Below are 19,038 nucleotides of genomic sequence, written 5' to 3'. Positions count from 1 at the left end.
AAAAACAAAAAAAAAAAAACAAGGTGGTCTATGTAATAGCACTTTTGACCCAATGGTACGAGTCTATAACAGTTTCTCGTGGAGTGATTCATATATTATGAAACCTATTTTCAAACATCATGGTACATTTCCCCACAAATTCCTTTAAAAAAATATGGGCATAGACATTCCAAGACAAAAATTGTTACATAAGCATATTACCTTTTAAATAATCTAAAGGAAACATGTTGACTGAAACTAAGGCAGATTTGGAGCATCCAAGAAGCCACAAAAGTGGCTTGTATACAGCTGCAATTTTAAGACTAATTTCATAAAACCCTGAGAATTAATCAAACTTCTATTGTACAATGACTTAATTTTCAATTTCATGTCTTTTAAAATTATTTTTAAAAAATAATTTCAATTTTGTTTCAGATTTGGGGGGGCAAGTACAAATTTGTTACATGCATGTATTACGTGATGCTGAAGTTCGGAGTATGATTGATCCTGTCACCCAAGTAATAAGCATAGTACCCAATATTCAGTTTTTCAATCCTTTGCCCCCTCCCTCAATTTCATGTCTTGAAAGAAAAAGAAAACATGCACCCTGTAATTTATGTAATTTTTATAATTGTTACTTATAAAAATATATCCAAATTTAATTTCTACAAAATACCATTTTAATTGAATTACCAGCTAGTAGGTCTGCCGATGCTGATGAACTAGAAGCAGCCTGAGATGCAGGTTGGGGTTCAGAAGCACTACTTCCAAATGCATCTATCCATTGTGCAGCAGAAAAGTAAGAAAGCATAAAAAGTAAGTACAGTAAAGAATTTAAGTATTATGTAGAGAAATGCAGTGACATGACAGTGTACAGTGTGCTTGTCTTTTGTGGGTGTGTGAAATGATCACATGAATTGAATTATGCTCCCACAGAGGTATTCTCTCAAAAAGAGTTCTAAAATATTAACAAGTAAAGGGAATTCTTTTTTTTTTTTTTAAGAATAAAATTTTTGGACCAAACCCTGTCATCTGTCAAAACAGAAGCAAGGTTTTAAACTTTTTACCTAAAGGTATTAAAACAGAATTTTTCAATTTAAAATTATATTAAATGTTTAAAAAATTAATAGACTTAATTCAAGGAGCAGCAATATTATTTGTACCTACATGTCAAGGTTTAGTGTTTATTTGACACAAGTCTTGAGCTCCCAAATATCAGACACTGTAACATCTTTGTATTCCTCATGTACCCATCATGGAATGTCCACGATGCTTTAATGTACAGGAGGTACTCAACATGGGTTAAGCTTTCTAAGGATGGTATTTAAGTTCAAGAGTTAATTCAGTACATCTTTCTGCCCTCAGATAACACATAAAGGCAGAGGGAAATATATTCAGTTTTAACTGGCTTGTTTTAATTTCTAAATTATTTATTAATAGGTCATGTTTATTTGGCTTTTAGGAACTTAGAGATGTTGATTTAGCCAACAGATCAGGATCACCAAAGAAGAACAGTAGAAGGAAATTCCAGTCAGGTAATTCTACATTAGGATGAACAAAAAGTTGAAAACATCAAGTGAAAAATTATGTGTTTTGTTAGGTCATGTACTGAAAATTATGATGAAATGATGAGGATGAAGATGATGATGGCAAAGAAATGAAAATGATCTTAAAAACTTAAGTTTACATTTAAGAGATAGAAGTTTATATAGCCTAAAGAAAAAATGATAAAATATAATAAAATAGATCTAAAAATTATTCTGAAGAAAAAAAGATTCCTAAGTGTTGATGGAGGAGAAATACGCACCCCCAAAAAGGTCTATGACACCTGAAGAATCCACCTTTGCTGGCGAGGCAGTGGTTGCAGGAGATGGTGCCGCAAATGCATCCACTGCAGTGAGGCACAGACAGGAAAAAGTGCATGTCACCCAAGGGAAAAGAAAACCATGAGCCTTGACAAATGGCATCTTGGGATTTCATGGTTCACTCCAGGCAGAAAGACTGTAGACAATCTTAACAGTTAAGGAAAAGCAAACGGATTTTAAAATACACACTCTCCAGAACAAAATAAAATTTGACTCCTTGAGGTCAGAAGTTTCAGTGTGAAAAAAATTTTCACTAGCCTTAGATTTGAAATATTAACCCTCATCAGTTGATGATGGTACCAAGAGTGAGTTTTTCTTTTCCAATAAATTTTAAATTTAAAAGAACTCAAGAAAAACCCTCATGTCATATCCTTCTCTCCATGCATTACTCCCACAAGACATCTCTGAAGGCCTGACCTTGGCAAAGCACTCACCGGATAAGAGGTCAGCAGTGAGAGAACTCTCAGGCACAGGAGAGGCCCCTTGTGGTGGAGAGGAGAAAGCATCTTCCAAAAGTGAAACAAACCAAAACCAAGCAGAGGTAAGTAGTAGAAAGCTGAAATCAAAGTAAAAAATCTAACAAATGCATTATCACAGGTGAGTACTAAGAGCTTAATCAGGAAAACATCTAAGAAACTAAAGTGAAAAAAAAGGGTTGCTTTGGTTTTACCTGTACCAAACAGGTCTATGCTAGGAGCAGCATCTGGCTTAGGCGCTGCAGCAACTTCAGGAGCGGACTCAAATAAATCTAAGACCAAGAACACACATGCCTTTACCCAACTTGAACAATAAGCCTGACACAGCATCACTTCCTAGTCCTGAATTAGCACTTTGCAGAACTCTGAATTAAGCAGCAAATGGTTTCTAGAGAACCATTTAATTAAACAGTCTTCATGCAGTACATCTCAAGGACCAGAATTCAATCCACTAGACGGAAAGAAGTCGACAACAATAACAAAAAATTACCACCAAAGATATCTAGAGCAGGAGGAGCAGTGGTGGCGGTGGCAGCGGAGGTGGTGGTAGTGGTGGTGGCAGCGGCGGTGGCAGCGGTAGTGGCAGCAGCAGCAGCTGCAACGGCAGGAGCAGGAGAAGGAGCAGTTGCGGGAACCGGAGGGGCTGTGCTAGCTGTAGGGGTAACTACAGGAACACTGGTCTCGGGTGGCTTCATTGCAAAGAGGTCCAGCTCAGGTGCAGCCTCTGCACTACCTTCAGACGGGGCAAAGGGGTCTTTTGGAAAGGAAAGTGGAGACACACACAGCATCAGTAAGGAAAGAGACAAGAGACAGCGTCATAACTATGGCAAGAGACACCCTACACAGATATTTACACACTAGCTAGGTGTGAGGCTCCTTGGATTTAACTACTATCCTATTGGCAGGGGTTAGTGATTAGGATGTTTTTCTAAAGTAAAGGGGAAACTTAGTAGGTACCACAAGTTAGCAAACTAAAGCACTTTGCAAAGTGCTGTAAGATTAACCTACAGTCTAGGATCAGAGATTGCTATCCTTCAAATCTTCACTTAATTTGGTCAATCTGGTAGCTTTGAAAATCATTAAAACATGCTAATATATTTGAACTCAATGTTACAAAAGAGTACAATATAGCATTAGAAAAAAAAAACATTAAGACAGCATACTTGCACTGACAAAAATTGTCAATCTTAAGAAATTGTCAATTTTGATAAGTATGGACTTCATTGTCTTAATGTTTTAAATGCTGGCATTATTTATTCAGTTATGATGAATGACACTTTACACTCAGAAGAAAATAAAATTAGAAAAACATATGGCCACTTCTAACTATGGGGGTTTTACATTAGGACAGAAAAATAACAGACTGGCTAATGACTTTAAACCCACCATTTCCTGAACATGCATCAAGTGCTGCTGCTACAGGGGTTGGGGTAGCTGGTGCGGCGGCCCCTTCGGATGCTGCAGGGGCCTCCCCAGGAGAAGCTGCAAAGGCATCTTGGGTGCAGTTTTTAAAACAATAGAAATTAAAAGAATAAAAAGAGAAGAAAATATAGTAAAAGAACTAAGTTAAATTGTGAAGAAGGCTCCCTTATACAACATGAATTTTTAAAAACACATTTTTATGGCTCATGCACTGTTTGTGGTCACAAAACAATTATTCTTTGCACACCTTCATGTTAGTTAACATGCAAGTGATATAGTGTTGATACTGCTGAGGTCTAATAGGATCCAAAAGGTAATGAGATTCTCATTGTATAAGGGCTCTGAGAAGCATGTTTTATGTATCATTAGAAATGGATGTAAAAATTAAAACAAAAAATATTTTTATTATGTAATTTAAGACATTAAACTTCCATGTCCAGGTAATACTGACTCACTGTGTTATTAAAATGTCCCTGTCTCATAGTTTCTAGCAAACATAATATTTTCTTTAATGCCAACAAAATTAAATATACAATGGCAATGTAAATAATTCTAGTTTTAAGACTTTTTATAATCTAGTACAGGCAAAATTACAGTGTTAACATGAAAGGTTTACTAAGCATTCCTAAGTGTTAAATCTTCACTATCCTTGAAAAGCATTTTCAAACATAACCAATAACTTATTTTAAAGACATAAAGAGATAAAAATAGGGTATGATACCATAATGCAATTACATTTTTCTAGTTGTTTGAAAAATAATCTATTTTCAACAGATTAAAACTAGAGTTTCACATTTTAAGACTATAAGCATATTATTACTCATAGTAGAATATCATTAACATACAAGCAGCCGCAGTTTATAAATCCCCAATTTACAAATGGCTGATGTGTACAAATGCTTCCCAGTGTGTTTCTACCAACAAACAATGTTAGCTAAGGTAAAAAGTCCTTGAGCTTGCATAGAGATACTATAGTTTCAAAAGTACAGAAGGAAGGAAGCCATGATAAGCATGACAGGCTTAGGATAAGAAAACCCTGGAGAGTGAGACCAGCACCCACCTAGAACCTGTCACTTACCTGCTAAACTTCCCATCCCCAAATACGTCTTCCGCAATATCTACCCATGTTTCCTGGAACACTGTTCCTTCAGTCATGAAAATAACTTATCATATATACTTGGGAAGTGCTATACAGTATATGCTCTTCCTTGGTGATTTACTTAGTATATTAGGCTCTAGGACATGCTACTGTCAAGATACTTGTTTCTTAGTTTGACCTGGCATGTCCCAAACGGAGTATGAAACACTCTCTAGTAATGCAGAGTTCTAGTTTTATGCAGAATAATAAACATTAAACTAGACACTTACTTGGGTTAAAAGGCCCTTTACCAAATCACAAATATCCCTAGAAGGGACAACAGGATATCAGTTGTTCATATCTTATGGATTAATCTGATCTGATTGTTCCTCTTGGTTATACTGAGGAAATATATGTTCAACTTATTTATTATTAGAGACAGAATCTTGCTCTGTTGCCCAGGCTGGAGTGCAGCAGCACTATCATAGCTCACTATGGCTTTGAACTACTAGGCTCAAGTGATCCTCTGGCCTCAGCCTCTTCAAGTACTGGGATTACAGGCCTAGGGCACTATGCCTGGCCACAAATATATGTTTTGAGTGTCAGGTCAGCTGAGAGGCCAAATTAATAAAACTAAAGAAAGAAGAATACATCAAGGGATAAGGTAGGCATACTTTCTAAATGCCATGTTAAGGATACTATACTTGAGGACTTAGGGCAACACACCCCCTAAGAGTGGGGCAGAAGAATATAAGAGAAGTATGAAGAGATTTTGGGAGGGCTGTAAATATTTTGCCATGAGTCAGGTTAGTTGTTTTCTTTCTTTTCATTCCTATAAAATTTGGAACCGAGGCCAATGATACTGCAAAGAGTAGAAACACATAGCAGTCATATACATTGCCATTATTAAATTTAATTTCTGTAGCCATCTTGTGATTTAGTTTCTACTGTCTCCATTCTGTAGATAACAGAACCAAAGCTCAAAGCGTGTGTGTTCTCATCACAAACAATAAGTGAGGCAATGTATATATGTTGATTAGCTCAACTTAGCCATTCCACAATGTATACATACTTCAAAACATCATGTTGTACATTTTATATATATATATATATATATACTTTTTCAATTAAAAATTATTATTTTTTAAAAGTCTGATGACTTGACTAAAGTTACACAGCAAGAAAATGGCAGAGTTAGGATTTGGCTCAGAGCTGTCTGACTGAGCTTTGTGTGTTTAGCCACTGTACTGCATTTTTTATGAAATATGCCTCATTCTACTATATTACTCCCTTCTTTATAATTGAATAAACATCAGTTACATTAGTGCCAGGGATCAAATAGATATTTATGGGCTGACCCCTTTAGGTTATCACTTATGTGTAAGGAGATAAAGCCCATATTGTTATAGCTACATCCTTAGAAGAGGGTTTTAAAAAATCCCCTTGTCAGCAAAATATCTCCTTTTAATGCTTCTCTTGTTACTTGAAACTAAATATTATCAACTTAATTCATCTACACCTGTCAGAACTTTTCTTAAAGGTAGGAGCTGCAGCTGCTCCCACCCCCAGCTGTTTGAATCTTCCTAGCCCCAAAGGAGACATGAATGAGTGTCCAGATGGTACCAGGCCCAATCACTGTCTGACTGCAGCCACAAAAGGGACCTTGAGTGAGAATTGCCCAGCTGAGCTCAGTCAGCCACCAGAACTGTGAGAGAGAGAATTTGAATTTGTTAAAAAAGAAATGAAACTTTTTTTAATATCTAGTTTTTTCATTATAAATGGCAGCATTATCTTTCCAGTATTGTAAACTAAAGCTATTTCCAGTTCAGTTCTCTTTTTCATGTTATTTGCAGTTAATTTCTACATTCTGTCAGTTTTTCAACCAGTGCTATTTCCTAGAAATGCATGCTCCTGCTGTTCGCTGTTCTTCAATTATGGACTCAGTCTAGGCCTTAACCCATAAACTGATCTGACGGCTGCAGACTAGTGTTTTTTTCCCTTCTAGCACTCTAAGAAAGAATTTTCCTCTCAAACTTTTTATCATGTGACTACCTCTCTCATGAGAACTGTTGTTTCCCCCAGCCTGACCTTTTCTCCCCATCTACTTTGGGCACAGAAGCCATCTTAAATCACACACTCAGCACAAAGGTTCCAATTGTTCTCAACAGCCCAAATGTCACATTCTGGTTCCTCTTTGTCCCCAAAGGTTCCAGGTTATACGGCTCTTACATGAAATCTAGTTGGAAGTGTTTAAGTATTGGTTTTAAGGAAGGTTGGTGAACTTAGTTTTTTGACCAACATATACCCAATGTGATCAGGGTTTTGAGGTAAGTTCTTTGGTTTTCCAGCCAACTGGTTTAATGTTTGCAGACTACTAACCTCATGAAGGTTTGCTCACAAATTGACACAGCTGATTGAAAGAGTATCCTTGGTGTGCAGAGGAATTAGCATCAATTTAGCATTCTAGTGTTTAGAGAAACCCTGTGTTCTTCAAATCAATGTGCTATTGTTGGTAAAATTTGCATCAATATAAAATAGGTTATTTTTAAGGATTTTATCTTTTATTTTTGTCAATATTTATAAATTTTGCTAAATTTTTAAAGCATAACACTGCCTTGCAATCCTGTTCTGCATGATCATAAAAAGATCTCATTTCTTAAAAGTTCACTTTAAAAAATGAAGCATTTAATAAATGTAATGTACTGACAAAAATTTTTTAATGACTTACATGAACTACTTACATTGAAAGGACTAAAACATTATTTGTGTATCAATCAGAATATTTCTTTTTAAAAAATAACAGAAATTTATTATTTTCAAAATTTATAATTTAAATGTAGTACTAAAATACATTAACAGTTTTAATATTTCATAGAGATGAAACTCAATAGCCATCTTTCTGAAATTAAAATCTATTAAGCTTTCTTTCTAAAGAAATCTACTTAGTTGCTATATATATTGCATAGGACCTCAAAAAGGCATGTTTTAAAGTTGTAAAGTTATGCTGTGTTAAACAAAACATAACTGTTTTTCTGATTATTCTAGAGTTCTACTACTTGTCAATTGTAGAGAGACAAAGTATTTAAAAAATGGTCACACAAAATGGCCAAAGAGATTTTAGCTTAGGTTTTTATTAAAAATTAAATCTCTGAATAATTTCTTAAAAACCAATGAAGGGCATGAAAGAAATTACAGAAAATCACTGAAAATCACAAAACAGATAATGACATATATAGACTCCCGAACATAAAGGATGGAGATTTTATAGCTATCAGAAGCCAGGAGACAGTTTATAGAATTATACAGATCAATAGAATAATTATGATGTGATTTTCAGATGTAATTGTCATTGTACACTCATTTATCAGCTAGATGACTGGAAAGGATATTGATAAAATCACAAGAACAGTCTCATTCTTTGGCAGTAAGTTACATGATTCTCTGCAGTACTCCTCCTTTAAGCTTATATTTAAAGCTATAAAGAATGCTATCATGAAAATTTTCTAAACATACAGGTTTTTCTACTTGATGAATATAGTCAAAGCAGAAACAAATGAAACAAAAACAGCATAATGGTGCAAAGAATATTTCAAAGAAATATCTTAGTCTCTGTTATTCTAGAGGGCTATGCAGGAAGTAAGATAGACTTGATTGATTTCTTTGAGGTAATCAGCTCCTCATAAGTGGACTGAAAACAAAAATCTAAACAGCTAAGGCGTAGAAATGTTTCAGCACAAAATTATTATGCATCCTGTCCATATTTTCCTAACATTTTTTTTTCTGTTAAGATAAGCCTATGAGAAACTACCCATAGCCACACCAATAACAGAGGGTGGGGGAAGGATAAATTTTAAATTAAAACATTTATTATTAAGTGTATTATCTATTATTATTATGGAACTTTCAAGCTAGAAGGACCTTAGAGATCTTCTAGACCAAGTTTCCAATTGTATAGATGGGAGAACTGAGGCCAAAGGAGGTCAAGAGGCTTACCTGAAGTCAGGCCTAAACAACTTTGACAAACTCTACTTCCCACCTGATTTAGATTTGTGGAAGGAAGAGGAAGTTGATTTTATAAATGTAAGCTAAAATTAAAATTTTTGGTTTCAAAGGATATAGGGGCATAAATGAAAACCTACCCTCTATAGTGGGTGACTCTTTTTAATTTAATTTTATTTTTGAGACAGGGCCTTGCTCTGTCACTCAGGGTAAATTGCAATGGCATGATCATGGCTCACCATAACCTCCACCTCCTGGGCTCAAGCAATCCTTCTGCCTCAGCCTCCCAAGTAGCGGGGACTACAGGTGTGCACCACCACAACTAGCTAGTTTTTAATTATTTTGCAGAGACAGGGTCTCATTATATTGCCTAGGTTGGTCTCAAACTCCTGAGCTCAAGCAATTCTTCCATCTTGGCCTCCCAAAGTACTAGTATTACAGACGTGAGCCACTGCGCCAGACCATGGGTGACTCTTTACTCAAGGGTCTGCAATCCTTTCTCTCCTACTCTTTTACAAACAGATTTCTCCTGTAATACGAATGACAGTACAGCAAGGCAGCAGAAAATGTCTTTTGTGTAGCAGTGGCAACAACGATGTGTCTAGTGGAGTGCTCCTTGTCTTGGATGATGTTGGCCAACCTTAGAGACTGGAGCATGGCATGTAGCAGAGTGGTAGGTGACAGTGTGTTAAATGTATTTTTCCAGGGGTACATATTGATTACACCAAAGCCTGCCAAATCTCTCCTGCTCTCACCATTTTCTTCCCCCAATTTCTTTACCATATTCTCAAAATGCCCTGGGAAAGATGTTATATGGTAATGAAGATATACAAAACTATAATGACTATAACATCACTTGATGTATGTGTTTGATGTAAGAACTTCTTCAGGTGTGGACATTAGCACCACACAGATGGGGATACATATATGAATAAACCAGCTTCACATGGCTCCTCAGGTCCGGGCATATTATACTGGCAGAGTCCAAGATATTTTAGTGGGTCAGAATTTACATTTCCATGGAAAGCATATTTTTAGACAATCATTTCAAAGACTGACTTAAATCTGTTTTCAATCAGCCTTTCAGGTGCTACTTCAGATGTTTTCTCAGAGTTCCAAAAACCAAAGATGATCCAAGTTTTTATTTGGACAGAGCAAGCTTAAAGCTCTAAAAACAAGCACATCCCTAAACTCTCTTCAGAGGCTTCCAAACCTGAATTACTCTTATTTTTTGCCCTAAATATTAAGAAATAACTTAGGCCAGTATTGCTTCTCCTACATTCCCCAAATATTCTCTGGGCTAGTTCTAATCTGGCCAAAAAGCTAAATAAACCTAAAGGTGACAGAGAGCTCTGGTACCACTTTTACTCAGACACTGGAGAGCAGGAACATAAAGGCAGGAGTTCTGAAGGTAGCAACATGAATTCTAATGTTAAAAAACCTGAAAATCAAATAGGCCAGATACATTGCAATCTCTGCTATAAAATTATTAAAATTAAGTGAAGAGAAAGTTGATGAATTAAGTGAAGATAAATATACATGAATAAACATTGAAAAAGTACCTAAACACTCTGACATGCTGTTACATAACGTAAAAAAATTTAAAGACCTTAACTCCCAAGTAATTTTAGCAATCCTGAAAGGAACATGAAAATAGCGGCGAGACTAACTAACCTCCAAAGAGATCCACTTCAGCAGTGACAGCAGTAACAGTTGTAGTAGTGGAGGCAGAAGCTGAGGCAGTTGCAATTTCAGCAGTTGTAGTAGGAGGGGTAGGTTCTGGTGCAAATGGATCTGAAATCTGTGCTTCAGAGGGAACAGAGGAAAGTGCAGCCAAAGAATCTATATTTCACCAGAGACAGACAGCAAATGGAGAGAAGAAAAGCAGAGGACAAAAGATATACCAGACTCCAAATGATCAAAATGAGGACAGTTGTTACACACAGAGTCTGTCAAAATGAAAGTTTAAAAACAAAGCTTTACTCACCCTCTCCCAAAAGGTCTATCGATGTCCATTGCATGGAAGCATATGAATAAATAAGAGCTAAAGTTGAAACATGCAACCATACCAATGTCTAAGCCAGATAAGGCACTAACTAAAAAAACCTTAGCTTTATGTGTTTTTTACACCATTTGTCATTAAAAACATAAATATGCTACCTATTATCATGGAACTTTCAAGCTAGATGGGACCTAGAGATCCTCTAGACCAAGTTTCACCTATAGACATGTACCCCAGATTTTATTAACAAGCAAATGGGTCACAAAACTACTTGTGCTATAACTAACCTTATACATGAAGATATCAAAGTCATACGATCACATAATATTGATGAGTTTTCAAATACATGTTGGTAAATAATTTTAATTCTAATAAATTCTGGCAGTAATCCCATATTTCTCAAAAAAGTAGAAATTTCACTTTAAGCATATATAAAAAGAAACTGTTTTCCCATGTTTAAAATACACAGACACACAACACACACTTATTTGTGCTTCTGCAATATGAATTTACCATGAAAAAAATAAAAATAAAACACTCTATTATGGAGCCAAAGATGAGGATTTAAAAAATCCTCTGTATTCTTTCAGCCGATTGGGTTCATCGCCAGCCTGTAGAAATGCCAAATCTTACATGCACAATTTAAATTAAATTTACTAAAATGAATTTGCTAAAATTTGGTTGCTTTACACCAACAGGAAGAAAACGCTATCATTACAATATGTCCCCTGAAATAAAAATGTGTGATAGTACCTATAACCTCCAAGAAAAATTTACAGACATCTGAAATGGCTATGGTCCTTGGAAATGAGACCATCCAATTAGGTTTATAGACTTTTAGAGTTTATAATTTACTGCCTAGTTATACAGAATTCAAATATGCTTCAATAATAGAAGTGGCTTGATCTTATCAAACAAGATTGAGAAAACAATTTTTTTTTTTTTGCTTAGTCAAATGAACGAACACATATCTGTTACAATTTAGCATCACCTTTAACCATGACTGGGTATCTACTGGGCAAATTATAGAAGTTTATTTCAATTTCTTAAAGTCTTAAAATTTTTTATTTTATTTATTTTTTATTATTATTATACTTTAAGTTCTAGGGTACATGTGCATAATGTGCAGGTTTGTTACATATGTATACTTGTGCCATGTTGCTGTGCTGCACCCATCAACTCGTCAGCACCCATCAACTCGTCATTTACATCAGGTATAACTCCCAATGCAATCCCTCCCCCCTCCCCCCTCCCCCCTCCCCCCTCCCCATGATAGGCCCCGTTGTGTGATGTTCCCCTTCCCGAGTCCAAGTGATCTCATTGTTCAGTTCCCACCTATGAGTGAGAACATGCGGTGTTTGGTTTTCTGTTCTTGTGATAGTTTGCTAAGAATGATGGTTTCCAGCTGCATCCATGTCCCTACAAAGGACACAAACTCATCCATTTTTGTGGCTGCATAGTATTCCGTGGTGTATATGTGCCACATTTTCTTAATCCAATCTGTCACTGATGGACATTTGGGTTGATTCCAAGTCTTTGCTATTGTGAATAGTGCCGCAATAAACATACGTGTGCATGTGTCTTTATAGCAGCATGATTTATAATCCTTTGGGTATATACCCAGTAATGGGATGGCTGGGTCATATGGTACATCTAGTTCTAGATCCTTGAGGAATCGCCATACTGTTTTCCATAATGGTTGAACTAGTTTACAATCCCACCAACAGTGTAAAAGTGTTCCTATTTCTCCACATCCTCTCCAGCACCTGTTGTTTCCTGACTTTTTAATGATCGCCATTCTAACTGGTGTGAGATGGTATCTCATTGTGGTTTTGATTTGCATTTCTCTGATGGCCAGTGATGATGAGCATTTTTTCATGTGTCTGTTGGCTGTATGAATGTCTTCTTTTGAGAAATGTCTGTTCATATCCTTTGCCCACTTTTTGATGGGGCTGTTTGTTTTTTTCTTGTAAATTTGTTTGAGTTCTTTGTAGGTTCTGGAAATTAGCCCTTTGTCAGATGAGAAGATTGCAAAAATTTTCTCCCATTCTTTAGGTTGCCTGTTCACTCTGATGGTAGTTTCTTTTGCTGTGCAGAAGCTCTTTAGTTTAATGAGATCCCATTTGTCAATTTTGGCTTTTGCTGCCGTTGCTTTTGGTGTTTTAGACATGAAGTCTTTGCCCATGCCTATGTCCTGAATGGTACTACCTAGGTTTTCCTCTAGGGTTCTTATGGTATTAGGTCTAACATTTAAGTCTCTAATCCATCTTGAATTTTCGTATAAGGAGTAAGGAAAGGATCCAGTTTCAGCTTTCTACTTATGGCTAGCCAATTTTCCCAGCATCATTTATTAAATAGGGAATCCTTTCCTCATTTCTTGTTTTTGTCAGGTTTGTCAAAGATCAGATGGCTGTAGATGTGTGGTATTATTTCTGAGGACTCTGTTCTGTTCCATTGGTCTATATCTCTGTTTTGGTACCAGTACCATGCTGTTTTGGTTACTGTAGCCTTGTAGTATAGTTTGAAGTCAGGTAGCGTGATACCTCCAGCTTTGTTCTTTTGACTTAGGATTGTCTTGGAGATGCGGGCTCTTTTTTGGTTCCATATGAACTTTAAAGCAGTTTTTTCCAATTCTGTGAAGAAACTCATTGGTAGCTTGATGGGGATGGCATTGAATCTATAAATAACCTTGGGCAGTATGGCCATTTTCACAATAGTGATTCTTCCTATCCATGAGCATGGTATGTTCTTCCATTTGTTTGTGTCCTCTTTGATTTCACTGAGCAGTGGTTTGTAGTTCTCCTTGAAGAGGTCCTTTACATCCCTTGTACGTTGGATTCCTAGGTATTTTATTCTCTTTGAAGCAATTGTGAATGGGAGTTCATTCATGATTTGGCTCTCTGTTTGTCTGTTACTGGTGTATTAGAATGCTTGTGATTTTTGCACATTAATTTTGTATCCTGAGACTTTGCTGAAGTTTCTTATCAGCTTAAGGAGATTTTGGGCTGAGACAATGGGATTTTCTAAATATATAATCATGTCATCTGCAAACAGGGACAATTTGACTTCTTCTTTTCCTAACTGAATACACTTTCTTTCTTTCTCTTGCCTGATTGCCCTAGCCAGAACTTCCAACACTATGTTGAATAGGAGTGGGGAGAGAGGGCATCCCTGTCTTGTGCCAGTTTTCAAAGGGAATTTTTCCAGTTTTTGCCCATTCAGTATGATATTGGCTGTGGGTTTGTCATAAATAGCTCTTATTATTTTGAGATACGTTCCATCAACACCGAATTTATTGAGAGTTTTTAGCATGAAGGGCTGTTGAATTTTGTCAAAAGCCTTTTCTGCATCTATTGAGATGATCATGTGGTTTTTGTCTTTGGTTCTGTTTATATGCTGGATTATGTTTATTGATTTGCGAATGTTGAACCAGTCTTGCATCCCAGGGATGAAGCCCACTTGATCATGGTGGATAAGCTTTTTGATGTGCTGCTGAATCCGGTTTGCCAGTATTTTATTGAGGATTTTTACATCGATGTTCATCAGGGATATTGGTCTAAAATTCTTTTTGTTGTGTCTCTGCCAGGCTTTGGTATCAGGATGATGTTGGCCTCATAAAATGAGTTAGGGAGGATTCCCTCTTTTTCTATTGATTGGAATAGTTTCAGAAGGAATGGTACCAGCTCCTCCTTGTACGTCTGGTAGAATTTAGCTGTGAATCCATCTGGTCCTGGACTTTTTTTGGTTGGTAGGCTATTAATTATTGCCTCAATTTCAGAGCCTGCTATTGGTCTATTCAGGGATTCAACTTCTTCCTGGTTTAGTCTTGGAAGAGTGTAAGTGTCCAGGAAATTATCCATTTCTTCTAGATTTTCCAGTTTATTTGCGTAGAGGTGTTTATAGTATTCTCTGATGGTAGTTTGTATTTCCTGGGGGTCGGTGGTGATATCCCCTTTATCTTTTTTTATTGCATCTATTTGATTCTTCTCTCTTTTCTTCTTTATTAGTCTTGCTAGCGGTCTGTCAATTTTGTTGATCTTTTCAAAAAACCAACTCCTGGATTCATTGATTTTTTGGAGGGTTTTTTGTGTCTCTATCTCCTTCAGTTCTACTCTGATCTTAGTGATTTCTTGCCCTCTGCTAGCTTTTGAATGTGTTTGCTCTTGCTTCTTTAGTTCTTTTAATTGTGATGTTAGAGTGTCAATTTTAGATCTTTCCTGCTTTCTCTTGTGGGCATTTAGTGCTATAAATTTCCCTCTACACACTGCTTTAAATGTGTCCCAGAGATTCTGGTATGTTGTATCTTTGTTCTCATTGGTTTCAAAGAACATCTTTATTTCTGCCTTCATTTCGTTATGTACCCAGTAGTCATTCAGGAGCAGGTTGTTCAGTTTCCATGTAGTTGAGCGGTTTTGATTGAGTTTCTTAGTCCTGAGTTCTAGTTTGATTGCACTGTGGTCTGAGAGACAGTTTGTTATAATTTCTGTTCTTGTACATTTGCTGAGGAGTGCTTTACTTCCAATTATGTGGTCAATTTTGAAGTAAGTGCGATGTCGTGCTGAGAAGAATGTATATTCTGTTGATTTGGGGTGGAGAGTTCTATAGATGTCTATTAGGTCTGCTTGCTGCAGAGATGAGTTCAATTCCTGGATATCCTTGTTAACTTTCTGTCTCGTTGATCTGTCTAATGTTGACAGTGGAGTGTTGAAGTCTCCCATTATTATTGTATGGGAGTCTAAGTCTCTTTGTAAGTCTCTAAGGACTTGCTTTATGAATCTGGGTGCTCCTGTATTGGGTGCATATATATTTAGGATAGTTAGCTCTTCCTGTTGAATTGATCCTTTTACCATTATGTAATGGCCTTCTTTGTCTCTTTTGATCTTTGATGGTTTAAAGTCTGTTTTATCAGAGACTAGTATTGCAACCCTTGCTTTTTTTTGTTCTCCATTTGCTTGGTAGATCTTCCTCCATCCCTTTATTTTGAGCCTATATATGTCTCTGCGTGTGAGATGGGTCTCCTGAATACAGCAGACTGATGGGTCTTGGCTCTTTATCCAGTTTGCCAGTCTGTGTCTTTTAATTGGAGCATTTAGTCCATTTACATTTAAGGTTAATATTGTTATGTGTGAACTTGATCCTGCCATTATGATATTAACTGGTTATTTTGCTCGTTAGTTGATGCAGTTTCTTCCTAGCCTAAATGGTCTTTACATTTTGGCATGGTTTTGCAATGGCTGGTACCGGTTGTTCCTTTCCATGTTTAGTGCTTCCTTCAGGGTCTCTTGTAAGGCAGGCCTAGTGGTGACAAAATCTCTAAGCATTTGCTTATCTGTAAAGGATTTTATTTCTCCTTCACTTATGAAACTTAGTTTGGCTGGATATGAAATTCTGGGTTGAAAATTCTTTTCTTTAAGAATGTTGAATATTGGCCCCCACTCTCTTCTGGCTTGTAGAGTTTCTGCCGAGATATCTGCTGTTAGTCTGATGGGCTTCCCTTTGTGGGTAACCCGACCTTTCTCTCTGGCTGCCCTTAAGATTTTTTCCTTCATTTCAACTTTGGTGAATCCGGCAATTATGTGTCTTGGAGTTGCTCTTCTTGAGGAGTATCTTTGTGGTGTTCTCTGTATATCCTGGATTTGAATGTTGGCCTGCCCTACTAGGTTGGGGAAGTTCTCCTGGATGATATCCTGAAGAGTGTTTTCCAACTTGGTTCCATTTTCCCCCTCACTTTCAGGAACCCCAATCAGACGTAGATTTGGTCTTTTTACATAATCCCATACTTCTTGCAGGCTTTGTTCATTTCTTTTTCTTCTTTTTTCTTTTGGTTTCTCCTCTCGCTTCATTTCGTTCATTTGATCCTCAAATGCTGATACTCTTTCTTCCAGTTGATCGAGTTGGTTACTGAAGCTTGTGCATTTGTCACGTATTTCTCGTGTCATGGTTTTCATCTCTGTCATTTCGTTGATGACCTTCTCTGCATTAATTACTCTAGCCATCAATTCTTCCACTTTTTTTTCAAGATTTTTAGTTTCTTTGCACTGGGTACGTAATTCCTCCTTTAGCTCTGAGAAGTTTGATGGACTGAAGCCTTCTTCTCTCATCTTGTCAAAGTCATTCTCCGTCAAGCTTTGATCCGTTGCTGGTGATGAGCTGCGCTCCTTTGCCGGGGGAGATGCGCTCTTAGTTTTTGAATTTCCAGCTTTTCTGTCCTGCTTTTTCCCCATCTTTGTGGTTTTATCTGCCGCTGGTCTTTGATGATGATGGTGACGTACTGATGGGGTTTTGGTGTAGGTGTCCTTCCTGTTTGATAGTTTTCCTTCTAACAGTCAGGACCCTCAGCTGTAGGTCTGTTGGAGATTGCTTGAGGTCCACTCCAGACCCTGTTTGCCTGGGTGTCAGCAGCAGAGGCTGCAGAAGATAGAATATTGCTGAACAGCGAGTGTATCTGTCTGATTCTTGCTTTGGAGGCTTCCTCTCAGGGGTGTACTCCACCCTGTGAGGTGTGGGGTGTCAGACTGCCCCTAGTGGGGGATGTCTCCCAGTTAGGCTACTCAGGGGTCAGGGACCCACTTGAGCAGGCAGTCTGTCCCTTCTCAGATCTCAACCTCCGTGTTGGGAGATCCACTGCTCTCTTCAAAGCTGTCAGACAGAGTCGTTTGCATCTGCAAAGGTTTCTGCTGCTTTTGTTGTTGACTGTGCCCTGTCCCCAGAGGTGGAGTCTACAGAGACAGGCAGGTTTCCTTGAGCTGCTGTGAGCTCCACCCAGTTCGAGCTTCCCAGTGGCTTTGTTTACCTACTTAAGCCTCAGCAATGGCGGGCGCCCCTCCCCTAGCCTCGCTGCTGCCTTGCCGCAATATCGCAGACTGCTGTGCTAGCAATGAGGGAGGCTCCGTGGGCGTGGGACCCTCCCGGCCAGGTGTGGGATATAATCTCCTGGTGTGCCTGTGTGCTTAAAGCGCAGTATTGGGGTGGGAGTTACCCGATTTTCCAGGTGTTGTGTGTCTCAGTTCCCCTGGCTAGGAAAAGGGATTCCCTTTCCCCTTGCACTTCCCAGGTGAGGCAATGCCTCGCCCTGCTTCAGCTCTCGCTGTTCGGGCTGCAGCAGCTGACCAGCACCGATTGTCTGGCACTCCCTAGTGAGATGAACCCAGTACCTCAGTTGAAAATGCAGAAATCACTGGTCTTTTGTGTCACTCGTGCTGGGAGTTGGAGACTGGAGCTGTTCCTATTCGGCCATCTTGCTCCGCCCCCAAGTCTTATAATTTTTACTATGTTGCTAGAAATTAGAGAATTTCTTTATTAGCATTTCCCCGCAAAGCTGACTTTTCTATTGCTATGAAATGTTGCAGTTGTAGATGTTTTGTTGAGGCAAAAGTGCTGTCTAATCATCAAAAGATGAACATCAGGCCCTATAAGGTGCCTTTGTACTAATTATAAAAACATACTCCCTGGGGCAAGGGGAGGGAAAGCATTAGGACAAATACCTAATGCATGCAGGGCTTAAAACCTAGATGATGGGTTGATAGGTGCAGCAAACCACCATGGCACATGTATATCTATGTAACAAACACTCTGCACATGTATCCCAGAACCTAAAGTTAAAAAAAAAAGAAATAAGAAAATTTACATGGTTTTCACATATTTATCATTTTAAACAGGCTAAAGATGGTACCTTTCTTGTGTAAGTGTAGTGATGACCAGCATAGTACTTGTCACAGAAGGAGCACTCAATCAATACTAGCTTTCATTGTAACTTGAGAACGATCTTAGTATTTATTTTAAAACAAATCTTATGTGTTTACCAAAAAAACTTTAACCTTATATAGTCATTTAAAATAATTGAAAAAAGCATAAAAATATGCTTTAAAAATCAAACTACTATGGAAACTGCTTTACCCCAAATTTTGGCCCATAGCTTACCTATTGGGACAACTGATGTTTAGCCATGTGAACAGGCCCCATTTTGTCAGAAATATAATGTGAATCCAACTGCCTTTTTGGTTTTTTTTTTTTTTTTTTCTTTTTTTTGAGAAAGGATCTCACTACGTTGCTCAGGCTGGACTCTCAACTACTAGGCTTAAGTGAGATTCTCATCTCAGCCTCCTCAGAAGCTACATGCATGAGCCACTGTACCCAGTTTTTTAAATCCAACTGTCTTTGGTAAACCAGTGAGTTTGTTTTACTGTCTTATGGTTAAAATTTGAAAATAAAATAAAA

The 19,038-nt window shown here is 37.6% G+C and overlaps 1 protein-coding gene across 15 annotated transcripts in view; it reads right to left on the bottom strand.

Annotated features, from left to right (window-relative positions):
* Positions 1-19,038, bottom strand: part of SNAP91 (synaptosome associated protein 91) — a 165,926-nt gene that overhangs the window by 37,002 nt on the left and 109,886 nt on the right. For 10 of the 15 annotated variants that reach the window (XM_045391174.1, XM_045391182.1, XM_065543768.1 and 7 more), the window contains exons 14-21: positions 10,807-10,821; positions 10,494-10,661; positions 3,707-3,814; positions 2,811-3,074; positions 2,515-2,592; positions 2,279-2,350; positions 1,787-1,870; positions 673-756 (exon numbers count right to left, since the gene is read on the bottom strand). In XM_045391174.1, coding sequence (XP_045247109.1) covers positions 673-756; positions 1,787-1,870; positions 2,279-2,350; positions 2,515-2,592; positions 2,811-3,074; positions 3,707-3,814; positions 10,494-10,661; positions 10,807-10,821 — 873 coding nt within the window. The remainder of the gene's footprint in view (positions 1-672; positions 757-1,786; positions 1,871-2,278; positions 2,351-2,514; positions 2,593-2,810; positions 3,075-3,706; positions 3,815-10,493; positions 10,662-10,806; positions 10,822-19,038) is intronic. The other 5 variants (XM_005552456.3, XM_045391185.2, XM_005552455.3 and 2 more) reach the window with 1 other exon arrangement.

Source organism: Macaca fascicularis, chromosome 4 (assembly GCF_037993035.2).
Source record: "Macaca fascicularis isolate 582-1 chromosome 4, T2T-MFA8v1.1".
Taxonomy (NCBI): Eukaryota; Metazoa; Chordata; class Mammalia; order Primates; family Cercopithecidae; genus Macaca; species Macaca fascicularis.
This window is presented reverse-complemented; position numbering and strand designations above follow the sequence as displayed.